The sequence below is a fragment of the Erpetoichthys calabaricus genome, chromosome 11, assembly GCF_900747795.2.
Source record: "Erpetoichthys calabaricus chromosome 11, fErpCal1.3, whole genome shotgun sequence".
In the NCBI taxonomy this organism is placed as follows: domain Eukaryota; kingdom Metazoa; phylum Chordata; class Cladistia; order Polypteriformes; family Polypteridae; genus Erpetoichthys; species Erpetoichthys calabaricus.
The window spans coordinates 12,079,878-12,106,310 of NC_041404.2; the positions used below are offsets into that span (position 1 = coordinate 12,079,878).

The 26,433-nt window shown below is 36.6% G+C and overlaps 1 protein-coding gene across 1 annotated transcript in view; it reads left to right on the top strand.

The window, feature by feature from the left end:
* The first annotated feature begins 9,744 nt into the window (after positions 1 to 9,744).
* ublcp1 (ubiquitin-like domain containing CTD phosphatase 1) overlaps positions 9,745 to 26,433 on the top strand; it is a 29,339-nt gene continuing 12,650 nt past the window's right edge. The window contains exons 1-6 of the mRNA XM_028812684.2: positions 9,745 to 9,901; positions 12,431 to 12,607; positions 14,764 to 14,855; positions 15,923 to 16,008; positions 18,998 to 19,113; positions 19,362 to 19,460. Of these exons, the coding sequence (XP_028668517.1) occupies positions 12,454 to 12,607; positions 14,764 to 14,855; positions 15,923 to 16,008; positions 18,998 to 19,113; positions 19,362 to 19,460 (547 nt within the window). The 5' untranslated portion in view covers positions 9,745 to 9,901; positions 12,431 to 12,453. The remainder of the gene's footprint in view (positions 9,902 to 12,430; positions 12,608 to 14,763; positions 14,856 to 15,922; positions 16,009 to 18,997; positions 19,114 to 19,361; positions 19,461 to 26,433) is intronic.

The window sequence follows — 26,433 nt, forward strand, 5'->3', positions numbered from 1 at the left end:
GCATCATAAGAAAATGCATGATTCCTACTAGCACTTAGCTAATATGGCATGCAGCTGGTTTCCCCAAACGTTTAGGTGTCCTTCTTGAAGAAAGGATTCGGCTACATGCAGATTCCAGTTTCAGTAAGTCTCAGTTAGTGATTCCACCCCGATTGCCTGCTTATGACTGGAAGAGTATGTGCAGTAATTTGACTTAGACCACAAGGACTCTGATCATATCTGACTTTGCCTTCTGACTTTGGACAGTGGACCCCCTGGAGGTTTCATTTTTTTCAGTTTCATTAGAGATGATGTAGACTGGAGGTTTCATTTTACCTTTCCTCTGTTGTCAACTGGCCATATCTCAATAATGATATTAATGGACATACTGTATATTGTGTTGTCAGTAAAAACTTGGGATGATTACAGGATGGATAGTTGGGGCACCAGCTGGGTTATCCACATTTAATCAGCAATATAAATAACTTATAAAGTAAACCAAAAAATGTGCCAACAGCAACTACCAGCAAAGCCGCCTGGAAAGGCTTGTCTATTAATTGAATTAAGGAGATCCATCTCTGCTCTTGGTTCAGATCCAACTGATCACCCACTTCCAATTGGAGTGTCAGAATATATAGCTCTGGCCCTGGAAGCAGCAGGGACATCATGGCTAAAACTTCTTGCTTCAGTGTTGTATAGTCTTTGGCAGTTAAAAATGAAGCCAGGATCTGGGCCCCACACATCATGAGGCCATCTGTGGTGAATGGCAATTCTCTCAAAAATCAAGAGAAATGCCTCAGTGTCATCTTGGCGCCTTAATAGGGTCAGTAATTGAGAGGGATCTTATGCTCATTCAGCATGAAGAGCTTCTGTGGCAATGTGATGCACTTCCGCATTGGTCAATCCGTCCTTTGTGTCACCAACTGCAGCTGCGTAATCTGATCGGCTAGTCACTTCGTGACCATTTTGAGGTCCACCTGGTCTGCCATACTGATGTATTCCTGCTGACTATGCTAACATGTCAACTTTACAAATTTGGGATAATCACAGGAGGGATAGTTGGGGCACCAGCTGGGTGATCCTGACTTAATCAGCAACATAAATAACTTATAATGTAAATAGAAAAACGTACCAACAGTAACTGCAGGAAAAGCCACCTGGCAGGCATGTCTATGAATAGAATTCAGGAGCATATAGAGGGGCTGGGCATCATGGGAAAAGAAGAAGCATGGTGTTCTGGTGTGAAAAATCTTCAAATTTTCAACTGCAAACTAAATTTTAATAATTTTGCTCAAATGAAACAAGATGAATTGAATCAGGATGTGCAGGCATTGCAAGCATCCTTTTGTGTTGAAGTAGTAATGCATGCATTTGTTCCAGTCAGCTTCTTTTTCAATTACTTTATTACCTAAGCACTTTCCGCAGAACCTGTTATAATTAATTTATAACCTGTGAATGGATGGATGCCTGCGGTGGGTTGGCACCCTGCCCAGGATTGGTTCCTGCCTTGTACCCTGTGTTGGCTGGGATTGGCTCCAGCAGACCCCCGTGAGCCTGTGTTCGGATTCAGCGGGTTGGAAAATGGATGGATGGATGGATGGATGCTGTAGGACTAGCAATTAAAAAATTAGCTTACAGCTTGGGAAAGGAAGGAACAAACACTATGATCAGAGTCTTTCATTATCAGGACAGGATGGCCAATCAAATGTGTGCAATGTCACATGTCCCAAAACCTCATGGCTCATCTGATGGACCAAGGAGAAGGACAAGAAGAAAGTCAGATCAAGAGACATGAAATCATCTGACTTGGGTGTCAGAAAACGTAACTATGAACAACACTGATTACGAAACGAAAAGCTGCCCAGAATATTCACTCCTTGACACTTCTGATTTTTAGTAAGCTTTTCTAAGACTGTTTAAATACAGACTTTGCTATCCATTTTATGTTATATTATATTGTCTTCTATTTGGTATTGTTATACATTAATAAATACCATGTTGTTTTTATATTTTCTATACTTTCTCTTTTGTCTATAGTGATTGAAATAATAAATGGGTACCAAGTGTGAATATGATGCTACTCCTTTTCACAGGATTTATTAAGGCTATTGAGGTTGTTCCTCAATAATTAGAACAACTACGGCAAAGGCAAGGCGTAGTTTGGTTAGTAAGTCGCATATAACTAAAAGAATTGTGCTTTTCTGTGTGTTGCAATGACACCTGCATTTTGTTAAAGCTGGTGATAGTGAATCCCTATATTGAGAACTTTATGCAGAATACTGTGGAGTGACTGGCATCTGGCACCACTTGAGACTTTGTCTGGATAGGATTGCTAAGTGCATGTGTGTGTTTACATCTGTGTATTAATCTTCAAGGGCGAGAGCAGATGAACCCAATATACTGTAGGTTCCTGGTAAGTCTCACAAATTTCATGATAATATACATGGTCATTCCTCAGTGGGGCACTGTGGAAAAAGGAGGAGAGATTGTTAGCACCATTGCCCCCTCACTGTCTTTTTATACAAATCTGTATCTTTACTCATTTAAATTATGTAATTATCTAAAATTTGTAAATACATTTTAACAATGAACTTGTTATAGTGCTATGAGCCTGCACTCAGTGAATAATGATATACCTACAATAAACTGAATTGATAGAACTATTATGAAATTGGAGAGAGAGGTGCATGCCCCATTTTTAGGAAGGTGTAGATTTTCCTCATTTAACCACAGTTCGCTTTCAAGTTCAGGTCCAATCCTGCCACTTTGAAACTCTTAATTTTCCCTTTCAGGTCTGCTTGCCTGTGGTGGGTTGGCACCCTGCCCGGGATTGGTTCCTGCCTTGTGCCCTGTGTTGGCTGGGATTGGCTCCAGCAGACCCCTGTGACCCTGTGTTCGGATTCAGCGGGTTGGACAATGGATGGATGGAGGTCTGCTTGCTGTTATTCAGTTTAAAAAGGATGTCATTCAGCATCTGCAAGCCTGGCAGTGTCTGCAAAGATGTCACTCTGTCTTGATTAACACAACTTTAACTTCAACTTTAATTGGATGGAATTCAGAAAATAAGCAGAATATTGGCCCACAGATTTCAACCGATGGTGGACCTTAATTCAGCTCAACAGCTCAGATCATTTTGTACATTCTTCCCCCTTCTGGAATACAGAATCAAGAGAGGAACTGAGGTGGGAGTGGGAATTGGGGCTTGTTACAGATGGATTTCTACTTCAGCAGGTCCTATATACATCTCATGTCTGTCATTTTAGTGGTGAAGCTCTTGTGTATGTCACTGAAGGTTGAAACCTGAAAGTTGGGTGCCAGTCCATGGCAGTGCCTCTTAATGCCAATTTAGAGTCACCAATTAAACTACCCTGCACATCATTAGGAAGTAGGAGGAAAAACTAGAAAAACTGCATGGACAAAGGGCAAACATGCAAGCTCAAGTCAGACTGGACCAGGTAAATAAAACATCAGGTTATACATTTAGAAAATTTTCAGAATGCAAATTGATGGAATATCAGATGTTTGCCACAATCAATCAGATGCATAGGATGTGACAAATCATTTTTAATTTTCAGCCAGCATATTTATTGTAGCTTTCTTACAGTTAATCCTAGTACTCCTGGAATGAATCAAATGGATTTCCACTTCAGCAGGTTCTGCTGACAAGTGGATCAAATATCTTGGGTTCAAATCCATCACTTGATTGGTGTTTATGTGGAGTTTGCATGTTATTTCTGTGTTCATAAGGGTTTTTCTCTTTGTATTCTGAGGTTCTTCACACATGTGACTTGGCATGTGTGAGCTTGAGCATTAAGTGAATGTGTCTTGTAATTAACCACCATTTAGTATAGGTTCCTACAACCTAAAATTAAACGATAAAGATGAATGGATGGAGTGTCTTGGCATGAAAACTCATTTTGAAGCCCTTACAAAGGAAAATGTAGCTTTTACACCTACCCGCTAGGTGGCGGAAGTACAAACAGCCAGTCTCTTTTCTCTCTAGCAGCCTTCTTTATCATCGTCGCTTCTGCTGTGACGTCGATGACGGGATTGCCTCACTGTTAAGAGTCCAAAAGATGAACGTTTGTTCTTCTTTACGTTCCTCACAAATGCTAAGATTTGGAAATAAATGTATGTCTATTGAAATTGATGCTTATAACATTCTTAATAAATCCACTGTAGAACACCTGGAAATGCAAACTACCAAAGACAGTGAGTTATTTGAAAGTTAAATATTTGCAGTATACTTCATAAATGTAAAAGTGGGCTTAATATAAGACTGCAGAGGGACATACTGTATTTATATTAGAACGACTGCATTTAATACCATGGAAAACATCCCAAGATATTATCTCCCCAGCTTACTCAGTACTTAGTTCACAAAAAATAAAAAAATAAATGAATAAAAAAATTAAAATAAAAAATGAATCCAGTTTCTTTATTTTGATTAATAAGGCGCATTATACTTTGTATAACATATTGTTTGGCGTTCACAAGCTTGTTTACTTGTTTATACGGTGAGATAAAAAAACTCACACTTTCACTGAGGTGTCACCCGCTGCACTCGGATGTCAATCCGGGTGGTTCGTCGTGTGGTGGGTGCGGCGCATGCCCCTAACATGGTATTACAGAAATATTTACCAAAATTGGTGGCATTCAGTTCCTTTTGTCTTGTCACTTTAATATTCGTAATACGTCTTAAATGGTCTTCTTACTGTAAACTCTTGTATGTTTACAATTTTACACCACACAATTCTCCAGTTTGGAATAATAAATATATATTTAACTCTGAAACACGGATAATTAAGGAAACCTTGTGCTTTTTGAAGATTTCTGTTTAGAATATAATTTTAATTTTAATCAAAAAGTATAATGTGTCCTTTTAAGGCTATCCTGTCTACAGTTGTAAGAATGGAATAGATCACTTTTTTAAAATTCTACTGCAGTAATTTCCTATCTTTATACATTCAAGGATTTGATTTTAACAATAGTGTACTTTTAGATATAGATAGATAGATAGATAGATAGATAGATAGATAGATAGATAGATAGATAGATAGATAGATAGATACTTTATCCCGAAGGAAATTCAAAACAAACAAAATAATATGTAGCTCTGTTAACCTGCTATATCCAAGTTATTGAAATAAGTATAGTCGTCAAAAGAACACAATTTACAGTTTATAAACTACATAAAACTTACTGCTTTCAACTTTTAAATGATAACCTTGTAAAGAATGTTTAAGACAAAGATTTGGTTTTCATTACAATAACTGTAGATTTTGTATTAATATTGAAACAACTGATCTCTTACTTTTCTTTTGTAATTATTCCAACCATTTCAGGATCACTGCTGTGGGTTGGCGCCCTGTCCGGGATTGGTTCCCTGCCTTGCGCCCTGTGTTGGCTGGGATTGGCTCCAGAAGACCCCCATGACCCTGTGTTCGGATTCAGCGGGTTGGAAAATGGATGGATGGATGGAAAATGGATGGATGGATTTCAGGATCAGAATCACTTTTATTCGCCAGTACTTAATGTACAGAAATTTGACTTCGTAGATTTGGAGCTGCTTGTAACGGAACATATCATAACATACCAATAGCATAAACTGCATAAGTTAAAAAGACAAACTTCATACAAGTTTGCAGTATAGTACACTTATATATGTGGAAGTGAAAGTGTGAGTGTACAGTATGTAGTAGGTATGCACGTGCACACACACGTACATGAACATACACTACTGCACACACCCTCACATATACACACCTTCATACCTTATATGCCAGAATGCATGAAAAGAAGACAAGGGAAGTTACTGGTTTGAGAGGGCTGTGGTTCTGAAAAAGAAACTATTGAGGTGTCTGTTCGTTTTTGTTTTAATTGACTTGAAGAGTCTACCCAGTGGCGAGTTCTTGAAACAAGTAATGAGCTGAGTGAGATGAGTCCACGGTGATCCTTATGACACGGCTAGTGACACAAAATGCCTAGTGGTCTGCCACGGATGGACGAGCGCAGCAGACCTCACAACAAGTTGTAATTTATTTTTGGTAGGTGCCATTGCTGAACCAAACCAGAGAACATTTGATAATCTGATTACACTTTCAGTTGTGGCTTTTTAAAATTAAACTGTTGGCTCTAAAATAATTATTTCCTTTAGTTGGCGTAATACGTACAATCGCTGCTGTACCTCTTTTGTGATGGAAGTGGTGTTAAGGTTCCGAGAATGTTTGTGGTAGTTGTGCCCCAAAATTTGAAGGATTCCACCATATTGACTGCAGAATCGTTAATTTCTAGTGGGAGAGGTTGTAGTCAATGACCATTTCCACTGTCTTGGTGGTATCGAGGACCATGCAGGTTGTTGGTAGCAGACCAAGACACACGACGAGACACTTCTAGAAGCTCAGCAGTACTGGAGTGATGCCTCAGCATGGGGGAGCAAACCCCCGTGCCTTGGCCACTGTTCGAAAACATCTGTATAATATACAGCTGACAACCCGAGAACGGCAGACTATCAGCTATTAAACAGACATGAACAAACTGCTGGCGCAATCATAGCTGCCGAAAGCGAGCATTTCTAGTAATTCCATTAGTTATAGTAAAGGTTCTTACCTCGTTTTCCAAGATATTAGGATTTATTTTAGGAGATAAAATGACTTTTCAGTTATTGTAGGTCATTATTTTTATTCAAACGTGAAGGCATCTTAAACTTGCTCCTTCTTCCTTAATTTGTCTAATGACTAATAAATAGTATGTTTAAAAATTAACTGCTCAAAGACTGGTAAATTTCATCATGGGATACGACATAATCAATATTTAGATGTTCATTCACCACAATATATTTTATGACTTGCAATTCTTTTTTTATTTGTATTTAATTTCTTTTTCCTCACTTTAATTCTTGTAATCTATATCTTGCTCTTTATAATTATTATTAACATGGATACGAGAAAAATGCTTCATTTTGCTGGTAGAGATTAAAAAAAAAAAAGTTCATTTTCGAAATCATGGGAAACTTCAAGTGTTAATTCTGCGTTCGCTTACTTTGGGTTGGGGCAGACAGGAAATACAAGTTTCCCCTGCGAAATTTCACATGAACGCCCTTTTGCTGTAACGTTCGCTGACCTTTCACTCGTCATTCCACAGTATAATTCAAAAAAGGTCAGTCTGAAACAGCACTTTTGAGTTCGCATTGTATTTAGAGCGCTGCGTTACACGCCCAGTGCGTTTGCTTGGCTTTTTATAGTAACGAAAAAGTAGAGTTAATCCCGTTGATTGCGTTATTTGTTCATTTCAGAAAGGAAATACTGTATACATGAACGTAAAGAAAAGGGAAGGTGTGACGTCACAAGTGGTAACAACGAAAATTCCTAAAGCACGTGATCATCACACAGTCCAATTCAGCAAGCTGGCAAAAGACTTCAGTAAACCATCCAGCTGCAGAAGGAGCGCTGTGACAACGTGTCAGACTCGATTTAGAAGATGGAGGTCCACCTAAATAACGTTTTAAGTATTGAGCATTCCGTTTAGAAAGCTTTACTCGATAACGAGATATGGCATTAGATACAGTGTTGGCGGTTATAGAAAAGACGTACTGTATAAGCAGGGAACCTTTAGTAATTACATTTGAGAATTCAAAAGGAGGCGGGCGCCTATGGAAATGGATAGCAGATTTCTTAATTGAGTTTTAAACGGAGGTAAAAGTATAGGAGGCAGTACTTCAGGAAATCATTCATCCATTTTGTTAACCTGCTTATCCACACCAGGCAGCTGGAGCCTATTCCAGTAATCATCAGGTAGTCTACAAGGCAGGAACAAATCCTGGACAGGGCACCAGCCCATTACAGGCTGAATACACACACACATTAGGGCCAATTTAACAATGTCACTTCATCCAAGTGGCATGACATTAGATTGTGAGAGAAAGCCCAAGGGGAGAACATGCAAATACTGTGCAGGGGGCACCAATTGTGAGGCCGCAGCACTAATACGGCACCATTGTGTCACCTTTCAGGAAAACATACAGTGGAAAATAGAGCTCTATAAAAAGAGTGTAGTAAGTTGAATGGTATCATCAAATGATATATATGAGTCAGTCAAATAAAGTGGAAGGTTAAGGCATGATGATGCTAGTTTAGTGTGAAAGAGGGGAAGACATGTTACATTTGTATTCACAAAGGTTCAAGAGGCAGTAATTGAGATTGAAATGGGTAGGAAAGTAGGGTTTAAACTGTCAAATGTTGAATCAAAAACTTTTTCATTTCAGCAAAAATGATTATTAAAAATGAGTTTCCAGCATATTACGTATATCTTTCTGGAAAGAGTTACATTTTTTAATTTTGAGCAGTGTAGTTTGGTAATACATTAACATGGAATATTCTTGTTAATAGTATTATAAATAAATGTTAAAAATTCTAAACTTAATGAGAGGAATATCAAAATTAACTTGGGAGGTGAATAAGGTGAGAGTGCACTTTAAAGAATGTATAGGGCATTGATGACATGGACTTCTGGGATACTGATCAGCCTCAGATTCATGATTAAGGAAATGAGATGTGATAAAGTGTGTATGGCATTGTGATTGTGCACAGGAGCATTTCCTGCAGCGCCTGTTTCAGCGTTGCTGATGGAAAGTCGAGATGTACAGTATCTTTAGGGTTTAGGACATCTGCCACTTGAAATTTCAAAGGGACAGAGCAGCGTGAAGGGTGGCTACTTCAGGCTATTAAATGAATTTACAGGATTTGGAGGTAGAGATGGAAAGATGTTTGCATAATTTAAAAAAAAATGATTAAAGAAGCAGTTTTACAGTAGATTTAAAATGCCTCTAGGATTTTAAATTAAACTGCAAGTTGATTTCTCTCTGAAGGGAACTGATTTCAGAGGTGATGGTTGCAGAAGAAGCTTTGAATAGCATGTTTTAGTGGTATGATCATTCATAAGTATATGCAGATAACTTTAAAATTCCAGAATTGGGAATGATGGAATCTTCAGCTTCAATACCAGAAGACATGTACTGATTATTTGTCTGTACATTTTATAATTTTACCACAAGTATTAGGGGAGAAAATAACTTTTAGAATAGTAGTGTGAAATGAGTGGCAACCTTACTTTCAGTACAAAATGTGCAGAGTAAGATAAGACGAGAGTTGATCTTGGAGGTCCTACATTTACACTGCATTATGCCATCAGGGTTTTACAGTAGGAGTTTTGTGGGCTGCAGCTCTATGTAATTGCAAATGAAATGTCAAATACAATTTCTAAAATTTCCACAGTTCAAACAAATATCGATATTAAATTGTCACTGAGTCTGTGGGAAGCAAAGAGTTTGTATAAAAAGGGAATCAGGAAATTGTTGCAGGAAAAGTAAGAATCAAGATAAACAGGTAAGCATTTGTTTCAAACTCAAAACTCAGTTCATGTGAATCTGTCTGAAGGAGAATTATCATAATAAATGAACCCAGAATAAGTCACGGTGAATAAAATATTTATTTAAAATGGACTGGTACAGTAATAGTCGGGACCCCAAAGGGATGTGAAGCCTCAGAATATACTTTGCGTACTATCTTGGAGTGTAAAAATAGTGAATTAGAAAGAGAATGGTTGAAAAAAATATTTTAAGATAGCTGACATTTATGAATTTTCTTTAAAATGTATTTTAGGATGGTGCAATCCAAATAGAGAAGTATCCGACGTTATTTATGCTTCTTAAAAATGATGGCACTGTGGGAGAATTTAAAACCGAATTTAAAGGATGTAAAGAGTTGACTCCTCCAGAACTGAAGATGGCAGTAATGCGCTGCAGGGGGAGAATCTGCCAAGAACGCTAAGAGAGAAGCATAAGTTGCTCTTGAAGGGCGAATAGCAACGCAGCAGTCCGTCGCCTAGAGACAGAGTGGGAGAAAATAAGCGGTGCTTTGTGAGAGTGAGTACAGTCCGTGACCTGGAGCGGGGGTTTGAGAAAGTGTGCCTGTAGGGGTGAAAATCGTGTGGCCGGGGGGTGCGCGAAAAAGACGACAAAGCCGTGTGTTGTGCGGGTTGAGTAAGTGTGTGACTCATGGCTGGGAGGGAGAAGACGTAGACGCTGGCTTTTTGATAATCCCCCTGGTGTCTTTTGCTATTGAGAACCGAAAAACAGGGCATCCATAATAAGCAGGTGGTAACTGTGAGGCCTGGTTTTCTACTGGCTCTCCACCCTAGAGAGTTTAAAGCTGCAGAAAATGCTGACTGAATAGCAGGTGTGTGTGAGTGGCGAGTCGACTCGGAGCCAATCCCAGCATCACGTAATAAATCGAGTTTTATTTGTGAACTAAATTCGCACAGATTCTTTCATATTTTACCTCGTTTCTTGCCACTTGCCTCGCTACTCCGATATTGTTGTTTCAGAGAGGTCTAACTGCATTTCGTTAAGCACTCTTTAAACCACTTTATACAAACAGATGTCAGAGATGCATGGTTTCCTGATTAATCTTTTGTTATTTTTAGTTTTAAGATAATATCCACAGAAATCATTGAAGGCATTGTATGTTACTCCACTCACACCTGTTCATTTTAGCCCTGTTTACCCAAACCCCTTAATATTCAGCCACAAACCAGCACCCCTGGGCAGCGCTGTGCTTTTCCAGTCTCAAACCATTACGAGAGAGATGTGGTCCAGGAATTGAAGAGATCGTAACAACCTCAAAACTCTTATAGTTACTCTACAGCAATGGTATTGTGTAACAGTAATATTAAATCCGATAATAGACACAGAGGTTAACAGTATTCATGGACATAGCATCCTGTTTACAGTCGATGTAGTCTGCTTGTGGGCTTTTCTCCAGTATTCCTCAGTATTTAGGTTTCTTGACAATTCAAAATTTGCCTAGTGTGAGCGTGTTAGACAGTGGGCACTGGGATGGACTTCTCCATCTAGAGAATAAGTGGCTTTATTTAAAACCCCTGTTGATATTTTGGAAGTATTTACCCTGTCTGGCAGAGTTAGGATCTTCCCCTCTTGGGCACTGCCCATACTTTGCCACTGTTACTATGGATGGGGATTTACTTGTTAACTGAAAAATGTATCCATTAATTCCACATCCAGTTAATGACCATGCATGTTAGCTGAATTGACATTGTTAAATTGGCCCAAGTGTGTGCTCATCCTATGATGAGCTGTGCCTTGCCCTGGGATTGTTTGTCTTTTGCCCAATTCCTGCTGGGATAGGCTCTAGCTTCCACGTGACCCTTAACTGGATAAGTTAAGATGGATGGATGGATTTGATATAGTGCTTTCATGTTAGCTGTACTAAACCAACTGTAGCATAGCACACATTTAAAAATCGGGAGTAGTCTCCCCTAGACTTTCTCGTATATGGGGTTGGATATTTGAGAAATAAACTGCAAGACAATGATTATATTTTTATATTGTGTACATTAAAAAACCATCAACAACAAATCAAATCAAATTTAATAATACATTGAACAATTATTTAAAAAAGTAAAGTTAAATAAATCGGACTCTGCAGCTGCATAAATAAAAAAGTACCACTTCAGTTAACAGAAATAGCTCAAAAGTTGATAGAAATCAACGTTTTGTACCTAATACTTGTATGCAAAATTTGGTTGACCTAAGTGAAAGGGTACTTAAGTTATTGTGTTTACATACACAGACAGACACACAGACATAATTCCAAAATGGTATTTTCGGACTCGGGGAGGGCTAAAACGAGGTTGAATTTTTGAACAGTTACAATACTTTCCCTATATGTCGTATACAATAAAGTAAAAAGTGATCCTTATTCTCCCTTAACCCAATTTAGAATTGTGGGGGGAGCAACCGGACACAAAGTCATAGGGCACTAGACCATCACAGGGCCATACACACTTGAAATTTGAAATTGAAATTCAACCTTAAACTTGTCTATATTCAGTAGATTAAAATAATTGTGGCCACATAATCTTTGGTTTGGAGGCCACTTTGGAATTTACGGCCAAGCTACTTTGGAATTGCTTAACACACACAGATATGTGGGTACACATAAAAAATACAAAAATGTCAGGCACAGGGCGAAGGTGAAAACTTCTCTCAGACAATGACTGGGTGTAGAAATCAACCTTGGACTTTAGATCTGTAGTGCTGCTCTCACTTCAGTGGTCTGAGTGAACAGCCTGAATTGTTCAAACTCTTCTGAAGAGAGCTTCTTGCTTTCTTTCAGGCAAGTATCATAACAGTCAGGTGTGATTATTCATATTGAATTTATACCAAGTACCCCTATACTATGAGAAAAGCTAGTGTCATAATTCAGGGTGTTGGCCTCAATCTTCAATAGTTTATCATTGAGAAATGTGTCATTATTCTGAAGTGCAATAATGAAAAATGAGATGGTGAATCTGTGACATGCAGTGCAATGCTGTGAGTATCCACCTTCTTCACCTTACATGTAGATGACATGTTTCACTTTATATTTTCAAGGTTACTTGTTGCACTGGAGCAGCATGTCTGTGTCTGTCATAGTAAAATGGGGTGGACAGGAGTACTCAATAACAACGTTGTCTGAAGAGGACACAGTACTCGATCTTAAGCAATCAATAAAGTCTTTGACTGGAGTGCTTCCAGAGAGACAGAAGCTCTTGGGATTGAAAGTAAAAGGTAAGAAAGGAAAATCTTTACTTGAACATTTCTAACCATTTTTTCCCCAGGCACATCCCATACAGTGTTGGGCTAATTGGTATCTCTGTACTGGCCAAATGTGAATGATTTCAGGGATGTCCCCTGAATGCACCGGCTATCTAGGGCTGGTTTTTTGCCTTGTGCCTGTGAGGCACTGTCTTTTTACAAACGTCAATTGAATCAAGTGGGTTATGAAAAAATAAATAAAAAGATGGATGGAGGTTATTAAGAAAGGCATTATCTGATATAATATTTTTATGTCTAGGTTTATTAGTTTACAAAAAATAAAATAAAATATGCATAATTTTGGAAAGGGGGACTCGTTAGAGGGTAGTGTTCCTGCATTATAATAATAAATGCAGTTTAGTTCTAAGGTTGGAAGCCTGTCGTTTGCATTTATCATTTTCCCTCCTTTTTTGTTTGTGAGTTTCCATCAGTGGTTCAGGTTACCTCACATTTTTCAAAGATATGCTGTTAGGGCAGTTGGCATCTTTAAGTATCCATGTGCAATGAGAAGGGTGTTCCCATCCAAGACTGGTTCTTACTTTGCTCTGTTTCTGCATGAGTGGGGTCTGGCGCTGACTCCCGTGTTCTTGGGTGGGTAGAGGTGGATGAATTGACATGCCACAAAAGGACATTTCATTAGTTTATGTGTGTAGTTTGAATTCTTGAGATTACATGTTAACAATGCCTGAAAAAGAACAGTGAAATAGCAGAAAAACCTGACTTCGCACCTAATTGCAATTTTTGACCTAGTTATTGATTTTTCTGAGAATTTTTTCCACGTATCATTTTCAATGCTTAAATCTGTGCAACAGTGCTGCACTGCAGTAGAATAAAAGGTGACTTTCTCGGTGGTTGGAATGCTACTCATTTTACATATTTTGCAAAATGTGTTGTTGAACACGTTTGAAATTGCTTTTATTACTCGCATTGAGTTTCATGAATGATAATATTTTTAATAAGATTTATCTGAAATACCCTATACATTTATTTTTGTTTTTGATGCTTTGTCTAAAATCTTTCTTTTAGTTTAAAGTTAGTGAGAGTTTATTTATTTTAATGAAGTTGATTTAATCATGGAGAAGTTTGTTATCACAAAACTTTAAATTCATAATTCAGTTTTTATTTCTACATCTTTAAACTTTTCATGCGTGACTGTTTTATAAATACTGATACAACACTTCAGATTTCTTTGCAAATACAGTCTTTGAGTTCAGTGGTTTTACTTACCTAAAGACCGTTTGGAAGGACAATACAGCATACACACATTATGAATCTAACTGAGCAGTTGGTGAATGATTTTAATACTGTTCAACATTGCACTTTTTTAGAACAAGGTACCACTTCTGCCCATGTTCTGATATTTGATCTGCTTTATTGTTAAAGTGTCTAATGTAATAAAAAGCTGAAGTTCTTTAAGTGTAGATGTATTACATTGGTTGTTTCTGCGCCAAAGGGAAATGATGATTATTCTTGACGTCCTTTTGAAAGTTGTATTGATGTTTATGTATATACTTCACCAAATCAAGTTTGACGCAGTTGATGTATTTATGATTATACTTACTTTATTAGCTTTAACCAGAAGTGCCATGGGAAGATTGTACCTCTGCTGCATACTTTAAATGACCTGTAGGCAAGTGCAGCACATTCTCTATTGAACTCGGTCACAAATGAGTTTGAAAACAGAAGGGATCATGCTAAAGAGAAATTTACACCAAATAAAACCTTTTCTTTTCAATATGGCATATCCATATGTAATGCTAAAAATAATGAAAGGTTTCAAATCTGTAGTGTCTAATCTGAAATTTTGTCATCTTTCTGATAGCATTTTTTGGTAGTTGTTTTTCAGGGCAGCATTCTCTTTCATGATTTTTCCTCATTTTACTTTTTTTTTTTTTTTTTAAATGCAGCCTGACAATGCCTTTTTAAATTCTGTGTAAGTTGCTTCATCACATGTACAGTATATACTTAATTTTTAAATAACACTCCTACGTTTCCAATTTAACTCTTTAAATTGAAGCACCTTTTATGTAATAGCTTTTAAGTAAATCATTGGATTGCTTTACATTTTCTGGTTAGTGATTGACGGTAATTTATCAGTATAAGAGATGATTTATGTTTTTGTCTTGTAGGTAAAATGGCAGAGGATCATACTAAACTTGGTCTGTTGAAACTGAAGCCCAACACCAAAATTATGATGATGGGAAGCAGAGAGGAGAGCCTGGTAATTGTAGCTTTTTAATTCTTATATAGAGTGTGCACATTTATAGAGTAAGAAAACTGTATACCTAAAATATAAAGATGTATGCACTACTAATGTGTTTTAAATAAAAAGTCAAAATAAACCTAAATAATCACATTAACAGTTAGAAACTAAAAGACCTTGTAGTTTTGTAAAGACTCCAATGTGGAGTTTCTGGGTTACTTAGTTTGCCTTTTGCTGTCAGGTTAATTTTGTATGAAGGCGACTTTTGTTGATGTGTTTAGGTTTTTTTTTCCTTCATAATCTTTTCGACAATTGGTAACTTTGTAATGTTTTCACACCTGAAGATTTTATGTTTGGGTATCTTGCCCACCAGTTAAAAAAATACTGTACTTTAAATATTTTTTTCTTCTTAGACTCTCATTAATTTATCACTACAAGCCATATAAATATTTGACCAGAGTCACTATGAAAAAATAGTCAATAATGCAGATAATCAGAAAAGAAAGAAACAACTGTACATTTCATGGTAGTATATTTCTCTTTTATTAGCAGTTCATTGTTCTTAAAGCTTTTGTTTTGTATGAAGCAATACACAAAGGGTTTCTATCATTTCATGGGCACTTTACATTTTTTTGACATTAAATACATTGTCACCTCCATATTATTCTTATACTAGGTATATTGCTTTAAACCTGTTCTTATCTTGATGTCAAACTTGTTAAAATCAAAATCAAAGGAAATGTACATATTTGCTGCCACACTGTAATCAATCCAATGTTACAATAGGCTTACCGGTATATAACATTCCCCTCATCTATTTTTACTATACACCTATTCAAGTCTGAATTTTGTGTGGGCAACTCACAGGCCCAGACTTTCTCAATATTTTATCCACCACCCCAAGCAAGTAGCCATAGTATGAAAGCAAGTAGCAGAATCTTCTTTGTTTTCCCTTTTTTTATTTTGAAGGTTCTTGCCTTAACATGAATAGTTTCATGTACCCAGATTCACAAACAGAGTATGTATTTATGTCTGTCTTAGTTTATATGTGTCTTCTTATTGTTTAATTTCATCTCTTCATATAGGAAGATGTATTAGGTCCACCTCCAGACAATGATGAGGTTATCAATGACTTTGACATTGAAGAGGAGGTCATAGAAGTGGAGAACAGGTTACATAACTGTTTTATATTTATGTTCCTTTGGAGGTATATTAAGCCAATTTACCAAAACATGATATTTTTTATTTGTTAAGGTTGTAATAGGACTTTCAACACCAACAATGAGAATTAAAGGGTAACCGTCTTTAGCCAGCGGGAGTCAAATACAGAAATTGAAGGCAAATGTACATATATTATTACAAGTAGCAAATATCCATTCTTAGCAGGCCATGATTTTTAATACATTTGCAGGATACTGCTTATGTGACATGCTTAAAGAAATAAATAGAAAAGAGAAAGTTATAGTTGCTGCTGAAAGCAACATGAAATGAATGAATGCCTATTATTTCAGGGGCAAAAAATAAAAGCATCGCTCCATGTATACATTTCAAGATAATGAAGAGCCAGTGCATGTTCTGACAGAATTTGGCAGAAGAGGGAACCGTCCTACTATGCTTCAATAGCCCATTATATGGAAATGAAAAAGCCAAAATAATACAAATAATTGACACAATTATTTTACAGAAGTAAGATGTCAGTGTTTCTTTTCAGTATGGACACTGTTACTGTGAAGCCTTCTCCTTAGACCAAAACACTGTTAAAAATGGCCTGTTAAAAACCCGCCCTTGTGATACACCTACAAAGCAAATGTAATGCTGACTGATCCTGAAGAGTTTTGACACTGTCTGACAATGTAACTCAGCTTGTTGCTTTTTTGTGTCATAAACATAATTTCCTACTTTATAGGTAAGCAGCCTCACCTGACTAAGGTTTAATAATATACTGTGCCAGAAATTCCCACTGAAATCTTTCATCTGTCTTGGCAGCTATTCATAACTTGTGTTAAACATAAGAATGGTTTGAATACACCTTCTGAATTCTTATTTAGTGCTGCGGTTAAAAAATATAAGTAGAACCAGCAAATTAGGCTTATAGTAATGAATATAGTTTGTTTGGCTTCAGTGAAATTTGCTTTGCTTTGTTTACTTTTGCAGTGATTTTTTCATGAATATTGGAAAGAATAATAGTGAAATGTTTTAATATGTGACTTCTACATTGCATTACATTTACAACAGAGGCAAGTTAAAAGCAAAAGTAATCTGTAACATTAGCAATTTGACTTTAGTGTTTTTCTCTGCTGTCTGCAAAACTGCTCAATTTAACATTTTCAGAAATCCTTACCAATAATATTTGTTTTGTCTACCAGTTTGATTTAGTATGAAGAAATCAGAATTCCAATCCTGGTTTCAGAAAAAACAAGATTATTGATGAGAAAATGCATAGTTAATGTTCCATTGATCACCTGGATGCACACACAAAGTCTGTTTACAATTAATATCACTCTTGGCCCTTGAACTATATTGACTAGAAAAACTTCAAAGTACATCTAAAAAGTCAAAATGGTTGGGCATAACATGCATTTCGTAACATTCTCACACCAGGTAACCCAGTTTAATAGTGCTGAGGCCTAGCCAGAGCCTGACATAATTGGGTACAAGACAGGAATCCGTCGTGGACAGTACGCCAACGCATCCATCCATCCATTATCCAACCCGCTGAATCCGAACACACGGTCACGGGGGTCGGCTGGAGCCAATCCCAGCCAACACAGGGCACAAGGCAGGAACCAATCCCGGGCAGGGTGCCAACCCACCACACGCCAACGCATTGAATGGCCTATTTGTAAATACACCCGCACTCACAACTGACCAGTTTGGGGATTTTGGTGTTTTCAAATAACCTGCGTGCTTTTTGGGGCTGGTGATGGAATCTTCAGTAATGATGGGGGAAAATGTGTAAACTCCTTTCTGACAACATCTGTGTGTGGGTTTCAAACCAAGGATACTGAATTAATGAGGCAGCAGTGCAAGCTGCTGCATTACTGTGCTTATGTTTAAAGCCATGTTGAAACACAGGAGACTGAGGTGTGTGCTCTGCATACAGAAAGCAGCAAACAAGTAACCTCTAAAATAATCAAAGGGTTGCAAAGAATAGCAACAACAGAGAAAGTGTGTAGTACTGTTTTTAGTAACATAAGATTTGGGTTTCATTCAGCTTTGCAGGTAGATAAAAGTAAAAATCTGTTACAGTAAACAGGTTCTGGTAAATTTACCAATATTAATTATACATATGCGGTATTTATGTCTTAAGAAAATTAAATTACTTTTTTAAGGAAGCCTGGTGTGTTAGACAGTTTAACGTCACTGTTGCCAAATAAGATTATTTGTTGCAATGTTCTTCAGAATATATAATCAACATATATGGTCCGCTACAAAAGAAACTCCACTCCATCTTTTTACTGAGCCACTTTACCAGTCTCAGAGAAAAGTCAATTAAGTGGCCATATGCTGTTGGTGCACTTGAAAGTAAATATTGTGCAGCCATCTCCCCCAATATCAAACATGTGCACATACTGTATATAAATACAGTAAATATGTCTCAAAAAGGGGAGAATGGTTATAATATGGTGAGCTATATAGTATTCTTTTATGTAAGTTACTGTGGACATATTGTGCTGTCCGAATGTTAATAAAGATTGTTGTCTTTTTCTCCTCCCTGGTTGATGTATCTGCCAACCCACCAAGGCATTTTTTTTTCTTGAGCTAACACTAACTAACAAAATATTAATGTAAATTTATAACTAAGTGCCTAGTAACTTTGTCGTTATAGTAATATAATGGGCAAAAATATTTCATTCTTAAAATATGAGTTACTTTAGTATTTTGATTATAGATTTATACAAACTATATTAACTCACCCCATTTTTTTTTAACAGCATCCATCATTTTATTTGCATTTTAATAACTGCAGAACATATCACCAACCTTTATTTTTTCCAGATTTTTAACAATGTTATATAATTGTAGGCTTAGAAGCTGTAAAATTGCTTGAAACTGCCTAGTTAACATGAATGGACTGAGCCTTTAGACATTACTGGGTAGTCTTGCATGTTGACTTCAAGTAACTTTGCATCTAGCCTTGTTTATTTTTTTTTTCTTAGAGAGGAAAACTTGGCCAAAATAGCACGAAGAGTAAAAGAATATAAAATAGAAATTCTGAACCCACCTCGGCAGGGCAAAAGGCTCCTTGTATTGGACGTGGACTATACACTGTTTGGTGAGTATTGTATATGTATGTTTTGAGTAATTTTTTTAAAAGAACCCTGCATACCTTTAAGAGCTCTGTGGGCTGTCCTGCCTCAGTGTGAGCCCACATCCTGTGAACAAGCCTGCCTCTTCTAAGCAAGCTAATTCATTAGTTAAGTTGGGTAGTTTCAAAAACATTTACTGTTTATGTATTGTAGGGGGAAAAACTTTTTGTACTTTGTTCTTTTAATTAGCTGTGGTTATACTAATATCTTTCAGATCACAAATCATGTGCAGAGACTGGGACAGAGTTAATGAGACCTTATCTTCATGAATTCCTCACTTCTGCTTATGAAGATTATGACATCGTTATCTGGTGTAAGTTGTCATTTTGATTAGCCTGGTTGCTGTTGCAATTTTAAGCCTAGTAAATGATTATCTTTTTGATTAACAGTCAATTTCTTCTTACACAGACAAGCCATTTTAAAATGTGTTTCATAATCACAGTATTGTCATACAGCATCATACTATTTTCCTGTACTTTGGTACATTCTTATGTATCTTTTTTTCAGAACCTGTGAAAGTTGTTAAGTTTACTTTTTTGTTGCCTGGTTTCTTACTAGTTGGATTTTTCACACCACATTGGTAATGTGTCTAGTTTTCCACTGATGTGCACACACCCAACACATTGAAGTAAGGTACTTGCTTAAAAAAGGGTCAGTTCTGTATATTTCTTTAAGCCATAGAGTCTGTTTAGAACCCTTCTAAAAAACTTGTTTTTATTGAGAAATAATTCAAGGTAAATCTTTTTATGTTAATGTCACCTTTTTATTATCTATTTTATTTTTGTTATTCTCATATTTGCTGTATGATCTCCATGATCCTATGTTTAGCCCTTTTTATACTATTTTACCAGTTTGGATTATTCTGTTATTGCCAAGGCAGTTACTAAAGTAAAGAGAAAGTGGCTTCTTGAAGAGTGTCTTAGAAAATAAGTTATTGGTGAATGTAATTTAAATGTATTTCCCATAGTTACTGTAGAATGTTAAAGCAGTACAGTAATCCCTCACTATATTGCGCTTCGCCTTTCGCGGCTTCACTCCATCGCGGATTTTATATGTAAGCATATTTAAATATATATCGCGGATTTTTTGCTGGTTCGTGGATTTCTGCGGACAATAGGTCTTTTAATTTCTGGTACATGCTTCCTCAGTTGGTTTGCCCAGTTGATTTCATACAAGGGACGCTATTGGCAGATGGCTGAGAAGCTACCCAACTTACTTTTCTCTGTCTCTCTTGCGCTGACTTTCTCTGATCCTGACGTAGGGGGATTGAGCAGGGGGGCTGTTCGCACACCTAGACGATACGGACGCTCGTCTAAAAATGCTGAAAGATTATCTTCACGTTGCTATCTTTTGTGCAGCTGCTTCCTGAAACGACATGCTTTACGGTGCTTCGCATACTTAAAAGCTCGAAGGGCACGTATTGATTTTTGCTTGAAAAACAAACTCCGTCTCTCTCTATATCTCTCTCTCTCTCTCTCTCTTTGTCTGCTCCTGACAGAGGGGGTGTGAGCTGCCGCCTTCAACAGCTTTGTGCCGCGGTGCTTCGCATACTTAAGCCAAACAGCCCTATTGATTTGTTTGCTTTTCTCTATCTCTGTGACTTTATATGCTCCTGACGGGCACTCCTTTGAAAAGGAAGATATGTTTGCATTCTTTTAATTGTGAGACGGAACTGTCATCTCTGTCTTGTCATGGAGCACAGTTTAAACTTTTGAAAAAGAGACAAATGTTTGTTTGCAGTGTTTTAATAACGTTCCTGTCTCTCTACAACCTCCTGTGTTTCTGCGCAAATCTGTGACCCAAGCATGACAATATAAAAATAACCATATAAACATATGGTTTCTACTTCGCGGATTTTCTTATTTCGCGGGTGGCTCTGGAACGCAACCCCTGCGATGGAGGAGGGATTACTGTATATCTAAATCCGCAAGGAATGCAGATGAGACATTACAATTACTGGGAAAACAAGATTGCCTGTTTATTTATTATGCCTCTGCATTTAATTTATTAAAAAGCAATGCTGCAGATGGAGGGCTGGAATGTCTTAGCAGCACAGCAGCATGTGAGTTAGAAAGCATTATGCAGTTGCAAAACAGATTAAAGCCATGAGTTGTATCAAATAATGAGAACCTCTAGAAAAACTACAAATGGTTCGATTGAACTGTGCAAGCAAAATCTGGACAAGAAAAAAAGGGGCCAAACAAAACTCTCGAGCAAGTGAGGGAAATGGCTTGAACGTATGAACAAGTGGGGAAAAAAAGAAAGCCAGATCAGAATATGATTTGTTCATTAATTTTTTACGTACATGCCGTGTTTGTTAAATACTGGGATATAATCAGAAGGAAATCGCACAGTTGATTCACAAAGGTTGTTAGCACAGCATAGTCAAATACTGTATCTTAGGTAAATGTTTATTAGAAAATAAAATAATTACAGGGATGGCCAATGTAAAATGCAAGAAAGAAAATATATTATCTGGCATAATCTGAACAAACAGAGCTTCTCAATAAGATCCTTTTCATTATGCAAAAAAAAACCCCTCCAAAAATGGAAAGCCATATATGAAAGTAAGTCAGAAATGTAACTACAGTAGGACTCACCAAATTAAAACGAACTTTGCAGTGATAAGAGTTACAGGTATGGAACTTGTGGCTCATAGTTTAATAGTTAAGGTCATCTTGCAACAAATATTTTATTGGGGGAAATAATTTGGTTTTTATACACATAGTGAGTAAACATGCCATGGTCAAATAAATCAAGAAATAAGCACGGCTTGAAACTCCATTACAATTTTTTTCAAGTGTTGCCATCCATCTTTACGCCCATTATAAATCTGTGTATTTTCTGGATTTGCTTTTTTAGTGGTTAGTATTAGAGTTTATTTTAGTAGAAACAAGCTAACAGAAAGATACCAGTCTTGGATGACACCCTAGTCCAGGGGTGGGCAAAGTCATTCCTGGAGGGCCGCAGTGGCTGCAGGTTTTTGTTCTAACCCAATTGCTTAATAAGAAGCACTTATTACTCTAGAAACACTTCTGCTTCATTTTAGTTATCTCCCTCCATTAAGATTTTGAACCCTTATTGCTTATTTAAGTCTTAAACAGCTGCATTCTCGGTTTTTAATTGCTCCTTATTAGCAATAAGATGCAAATGACAAAAGAAACCAGCAGTTATCCATTTTGCTTGTTACCCTTTACACCTGTGTGTATTTATCATGCACTATTTGGTTTAATTAAATATTTGGAAGGAAAGAGAAGAGAAAAAAGTGAAGGACTGAGAATTACCCATCCGTTTTACACTTCAAAGTATTTGGATGATATCCTTAGAATGGATAAAAAATCTAGGATATGAGAATGACTTGACATAGCAGAGTTAAAGCACTAATAAGCCATGAAATGTAATTATTGGCAAGGATTGTTTTCTAATTAAGCAACTGGGTTGGAACAAAAACCCGTAGCCACTGCGGCCCTCCAGGAATGACTTTGCCCACCCCTGCCCTAGTCCATTGTAGTGCACATTCTCACACACTTGATTGTATTTGTTACATTGAGCCAATTACAGATTGAGTAGTCATCATAAAAAACAAGCCTTTTGAAAAGAAAATAAAGCAAAATTCTCAAAAGAAGGACCACAAACACTCCCTACTGCAGGATTTTTCCACCAACTACAGGCTCCCATTAAAACAAAAAGGAATGCATCTATTTCTTCGTGAAATCAGCAGTTAGGGAATTGGTTAGTAGTGCATTCGTGGAACAGTTTGGAAACCAGTTTCTGGTGACATTTTTGCTTCTCTGTCAGCTGTAATAATTTGCTTTTATGGTAGCATATTTAAAATTTTGTTCAATCTAAATGTAATTGGTATTTAATAAAAATAGTCAAGCCTAGCATAACAATCTTGAACATTATTGTGTCATTATGTACAATATAATTATGAAGCAGCTTGATGCCAAGTTGCACTGAGTAGAAATAAAGCACTGCAAGTTGCTTTAAGTTCTGGAAGCACACACATACTAGAAACAGCAGCAAGAGAGCAAGCAGTCAGGTATGCCTTTGTGAGTTCTCTGTTAATGGCACTTAAACGCCCTTTGTATCAGTATAAATTACGTCATGCAGTAGTTAATACCAAATGTGCACTTTTGTAAATACACTAAAGACATTTTAAAAAAAGTTGTAGCTTTTGTTTTTATATGTGTAGTAAATGTGTATAGTTTGTGGTGATCACCATGCAGCTTGCCCCAAGATCAGTAGTTTTTAGAGGGAAGTAGGCTTACTGTATGTGGTTAAATGTAGTAGTATGCGTCTTTGTAGATCTTTTTTTGCTCTCAGGTAAATATAGTAGCATAGATTTTAAGATTATGAATTAGTATCTTTTTACATTGTTTCTAAAAAAAAAAAAAAAAAAGACATATATAAATGAAAGACCTGTTTGTGCGTGTGTGTTCGTGTATGGAGCAGTCCACTCTACTCGCACTCAACCACAGCCACCAGAAGGTGCTTGCATGCACTTTAATATTTGTCCAGTGCTTGCATGCTGCTCAATACAAAAGACTTGTGTGCAGCAAACACTGCCACGCAATCAATAAAGTCATGCTAATAACATAAAAAAGAGACACAACCTCGAAAGGAAGCACAGTTCAACAACATGCAAGTGAAACACCTCAGCGACAGAGAGCAAGGCTTGATTAAAATAATTGTTCTCTGCTCCCTTGGTGGTATTTCTTATGTACTGCTTTCTTAGTACAGTATCTGTCCTCTGGGTGTTATGAGGAGGATGGAGATGTTTAGAGTTAGTTATCACCAACAAAAACATGTACATAGTATTTTATTTTGTTTTAAATTGCATTTATTTTCTCTTTGAATATTATTGTGTAAGTTCTGTTATAAACAATTTTTGTCAAGATACAATTATAATCCAGAGCAAAATACTTTATCATATATTGTGATTGTTTAAGTAACCTGCAGCATGAAATATCATTGATTGCCTCCTGAACAGGAATATAGTAATCGGTAGTGATCCCTGAGGGTCTTAATATATTTTACACTATTCTGCTGTTACACCTACTGGTTTCTCAAGGTGACGTACAGCTGTGGTCAAGCATTGAAAAAGTATTTGGTATGTACCTGGGTCCAAAGAATGTAGAGAAATAACATTCTATAATCTATAATGTAAAAAATGTCTTGGTAAAAGAAGGTTGTTAACCATTGAATGCTAGCACCTCTCCACAGCCTCAGCTAGCTATGATTGTATCCCATGTAGTACAGTAGATATTGTTATCACAAAATACAGGAGAGGCACTGATAGCTGAATTACAGAGCATTTGTAACAACAGTTTATTGTTTACATGTGGCTTTGGGATACTATGTCCCCATGAGGCATCCAGGGTAACTGAAGGCCATAAAAATACAACTTTCTTTTCCTGAAGCCTTAGTATAAGTTTCAGCACACAATTATAGTAAAGTGAATATGCTAATGTTATCGGTGTAGTCTAAAAATGTATTTTTTTTCTTTTATGCTAAAAGTCAATTTTTTTATTTTATTCGAATGAACAGAATGGGGAAATAATTTCTTGAAGTCTCTGCTGTCATAATGTGCACCTTGTACACATTAAAAATCTTTATGCAGTGGTATGGAATAGTATAATTGTAGTGAACTGTATTGTACTGTCTGTGATATTTTAGAAACATTCAACAATCTCTATAAAGCTGCAGTGAACACACAGTTTTCTTTCAAGTAAGACGCAGCTTTCATTTCTCATAGTGTTGTCAATGGTTTTTTTTTGGAATTGTTACTTTATTACTTGAAGTCCCTGAATAGTGGTGCATCTAAACCAGTCCTTTAACTGAGAGAAACAATGAGACTTTCCAACAACCTAACATGTAGTTAACAATGTGTGTGTGAAAGGGATGGTATATAGCAAAATAGTAGTCTGACAAAATTAAATACTAGAAGAGCACATCTAAAGAGAAAAGTTGCTTATTAAGAAGATAGGTGAATGGTGACTGTTTTAAATCCTAGATCTAGCAGGTAGAATTACACATAACAGGAGTAGTAAAACTAAATGAATATATTCTTTGAGTTTCATACTAAGGCTTTGTGATCTAAGATGTATGAAGAAAAGGCATCACTGTAACAACAGTGTTAAGTGTAAAATATTAGAAATATCAAGAGAAAATATTGTAGTATGGTAACATTCTTCGATGGGCAATTGATTTTGAAAACTTTAAGTATTCCTGTATTGTTATTGAATTGAAAACTACAATCTTGTTCTGTGTAAAACTGTGTTTATGCAGTATATGTTACTTTATATTCATAGACTATGATTTTATACATTCTGTCAATGATTTTTCTGAGCAACTTTTCATCAAGAAAAGGGTTACAGTATTCTCTTTCCAGGGTTCACCTTCACCCTCTCGTTTCACAACAAACTTCTAGGACTTATTTGGACCATCTGCCTCAGTATGTGACATGTACTACTCTTTTATAAACATATATGCCAGGTTGGGAATTTTTTGAAGCATGTGGGTTTGTAAGTGATTCAGTACTTTTATTATGCTCCAGAAAAAGAAAACAACAAACTGGTTAAATTACACTTCTCTTAAATCTTTTTCTTAAATAGTTTTATTCAACCTCCTACAATAGTATGCATAAACATTTCAACTTTCTAACATACAAGCCTTTTGTTAATCTCAGTAGCCACCCACTTCATGTTTTAAGAAATGTTTGCAAGATGCTTGGTAATCATAGTCAACCTGCTTAATTTATAGTCCAGTTTTTGTAATTGTAAAGTAAATAAAAAATACTTCACTTTAGTTATTTGGTGACATAAGCAACATGGCCTCTTGAACCCAGCAACTGGTTTATACCACCTTAACCACCTGCAATCCCAGGTTCCTCCATTGTGCTGCAGAGTAATTTTGACCTACTTCTTGCAGAACATCATCAACTACTTAAAGTTTTCATACTTTTAGAGCATGTATTGCTTGATGAATTTTCTTCCACTTCCACAACACTTCAATAGGCTTTAGATATGCAGTTTGACTAGGTTATTGTTTTTACTACATGGTCCTGTTATGTTTCGATTTACAGACCAATATTTAAATGTTAATTCTGAATTCTGCTTATACCATTTTATAGGAAAATACAGTGTCAGAAATTTCGGGTTTTCAAAAAGTAAAAGTTTTGGTATCTGAACATTTGTAGTGTCTTTTTTGGAAAACAAACACATTCAAAAAGTCTAAACCAGTCCTTCAAATTTAGGTTCAAGAGTTTTTTTGTTTTTTTTTTA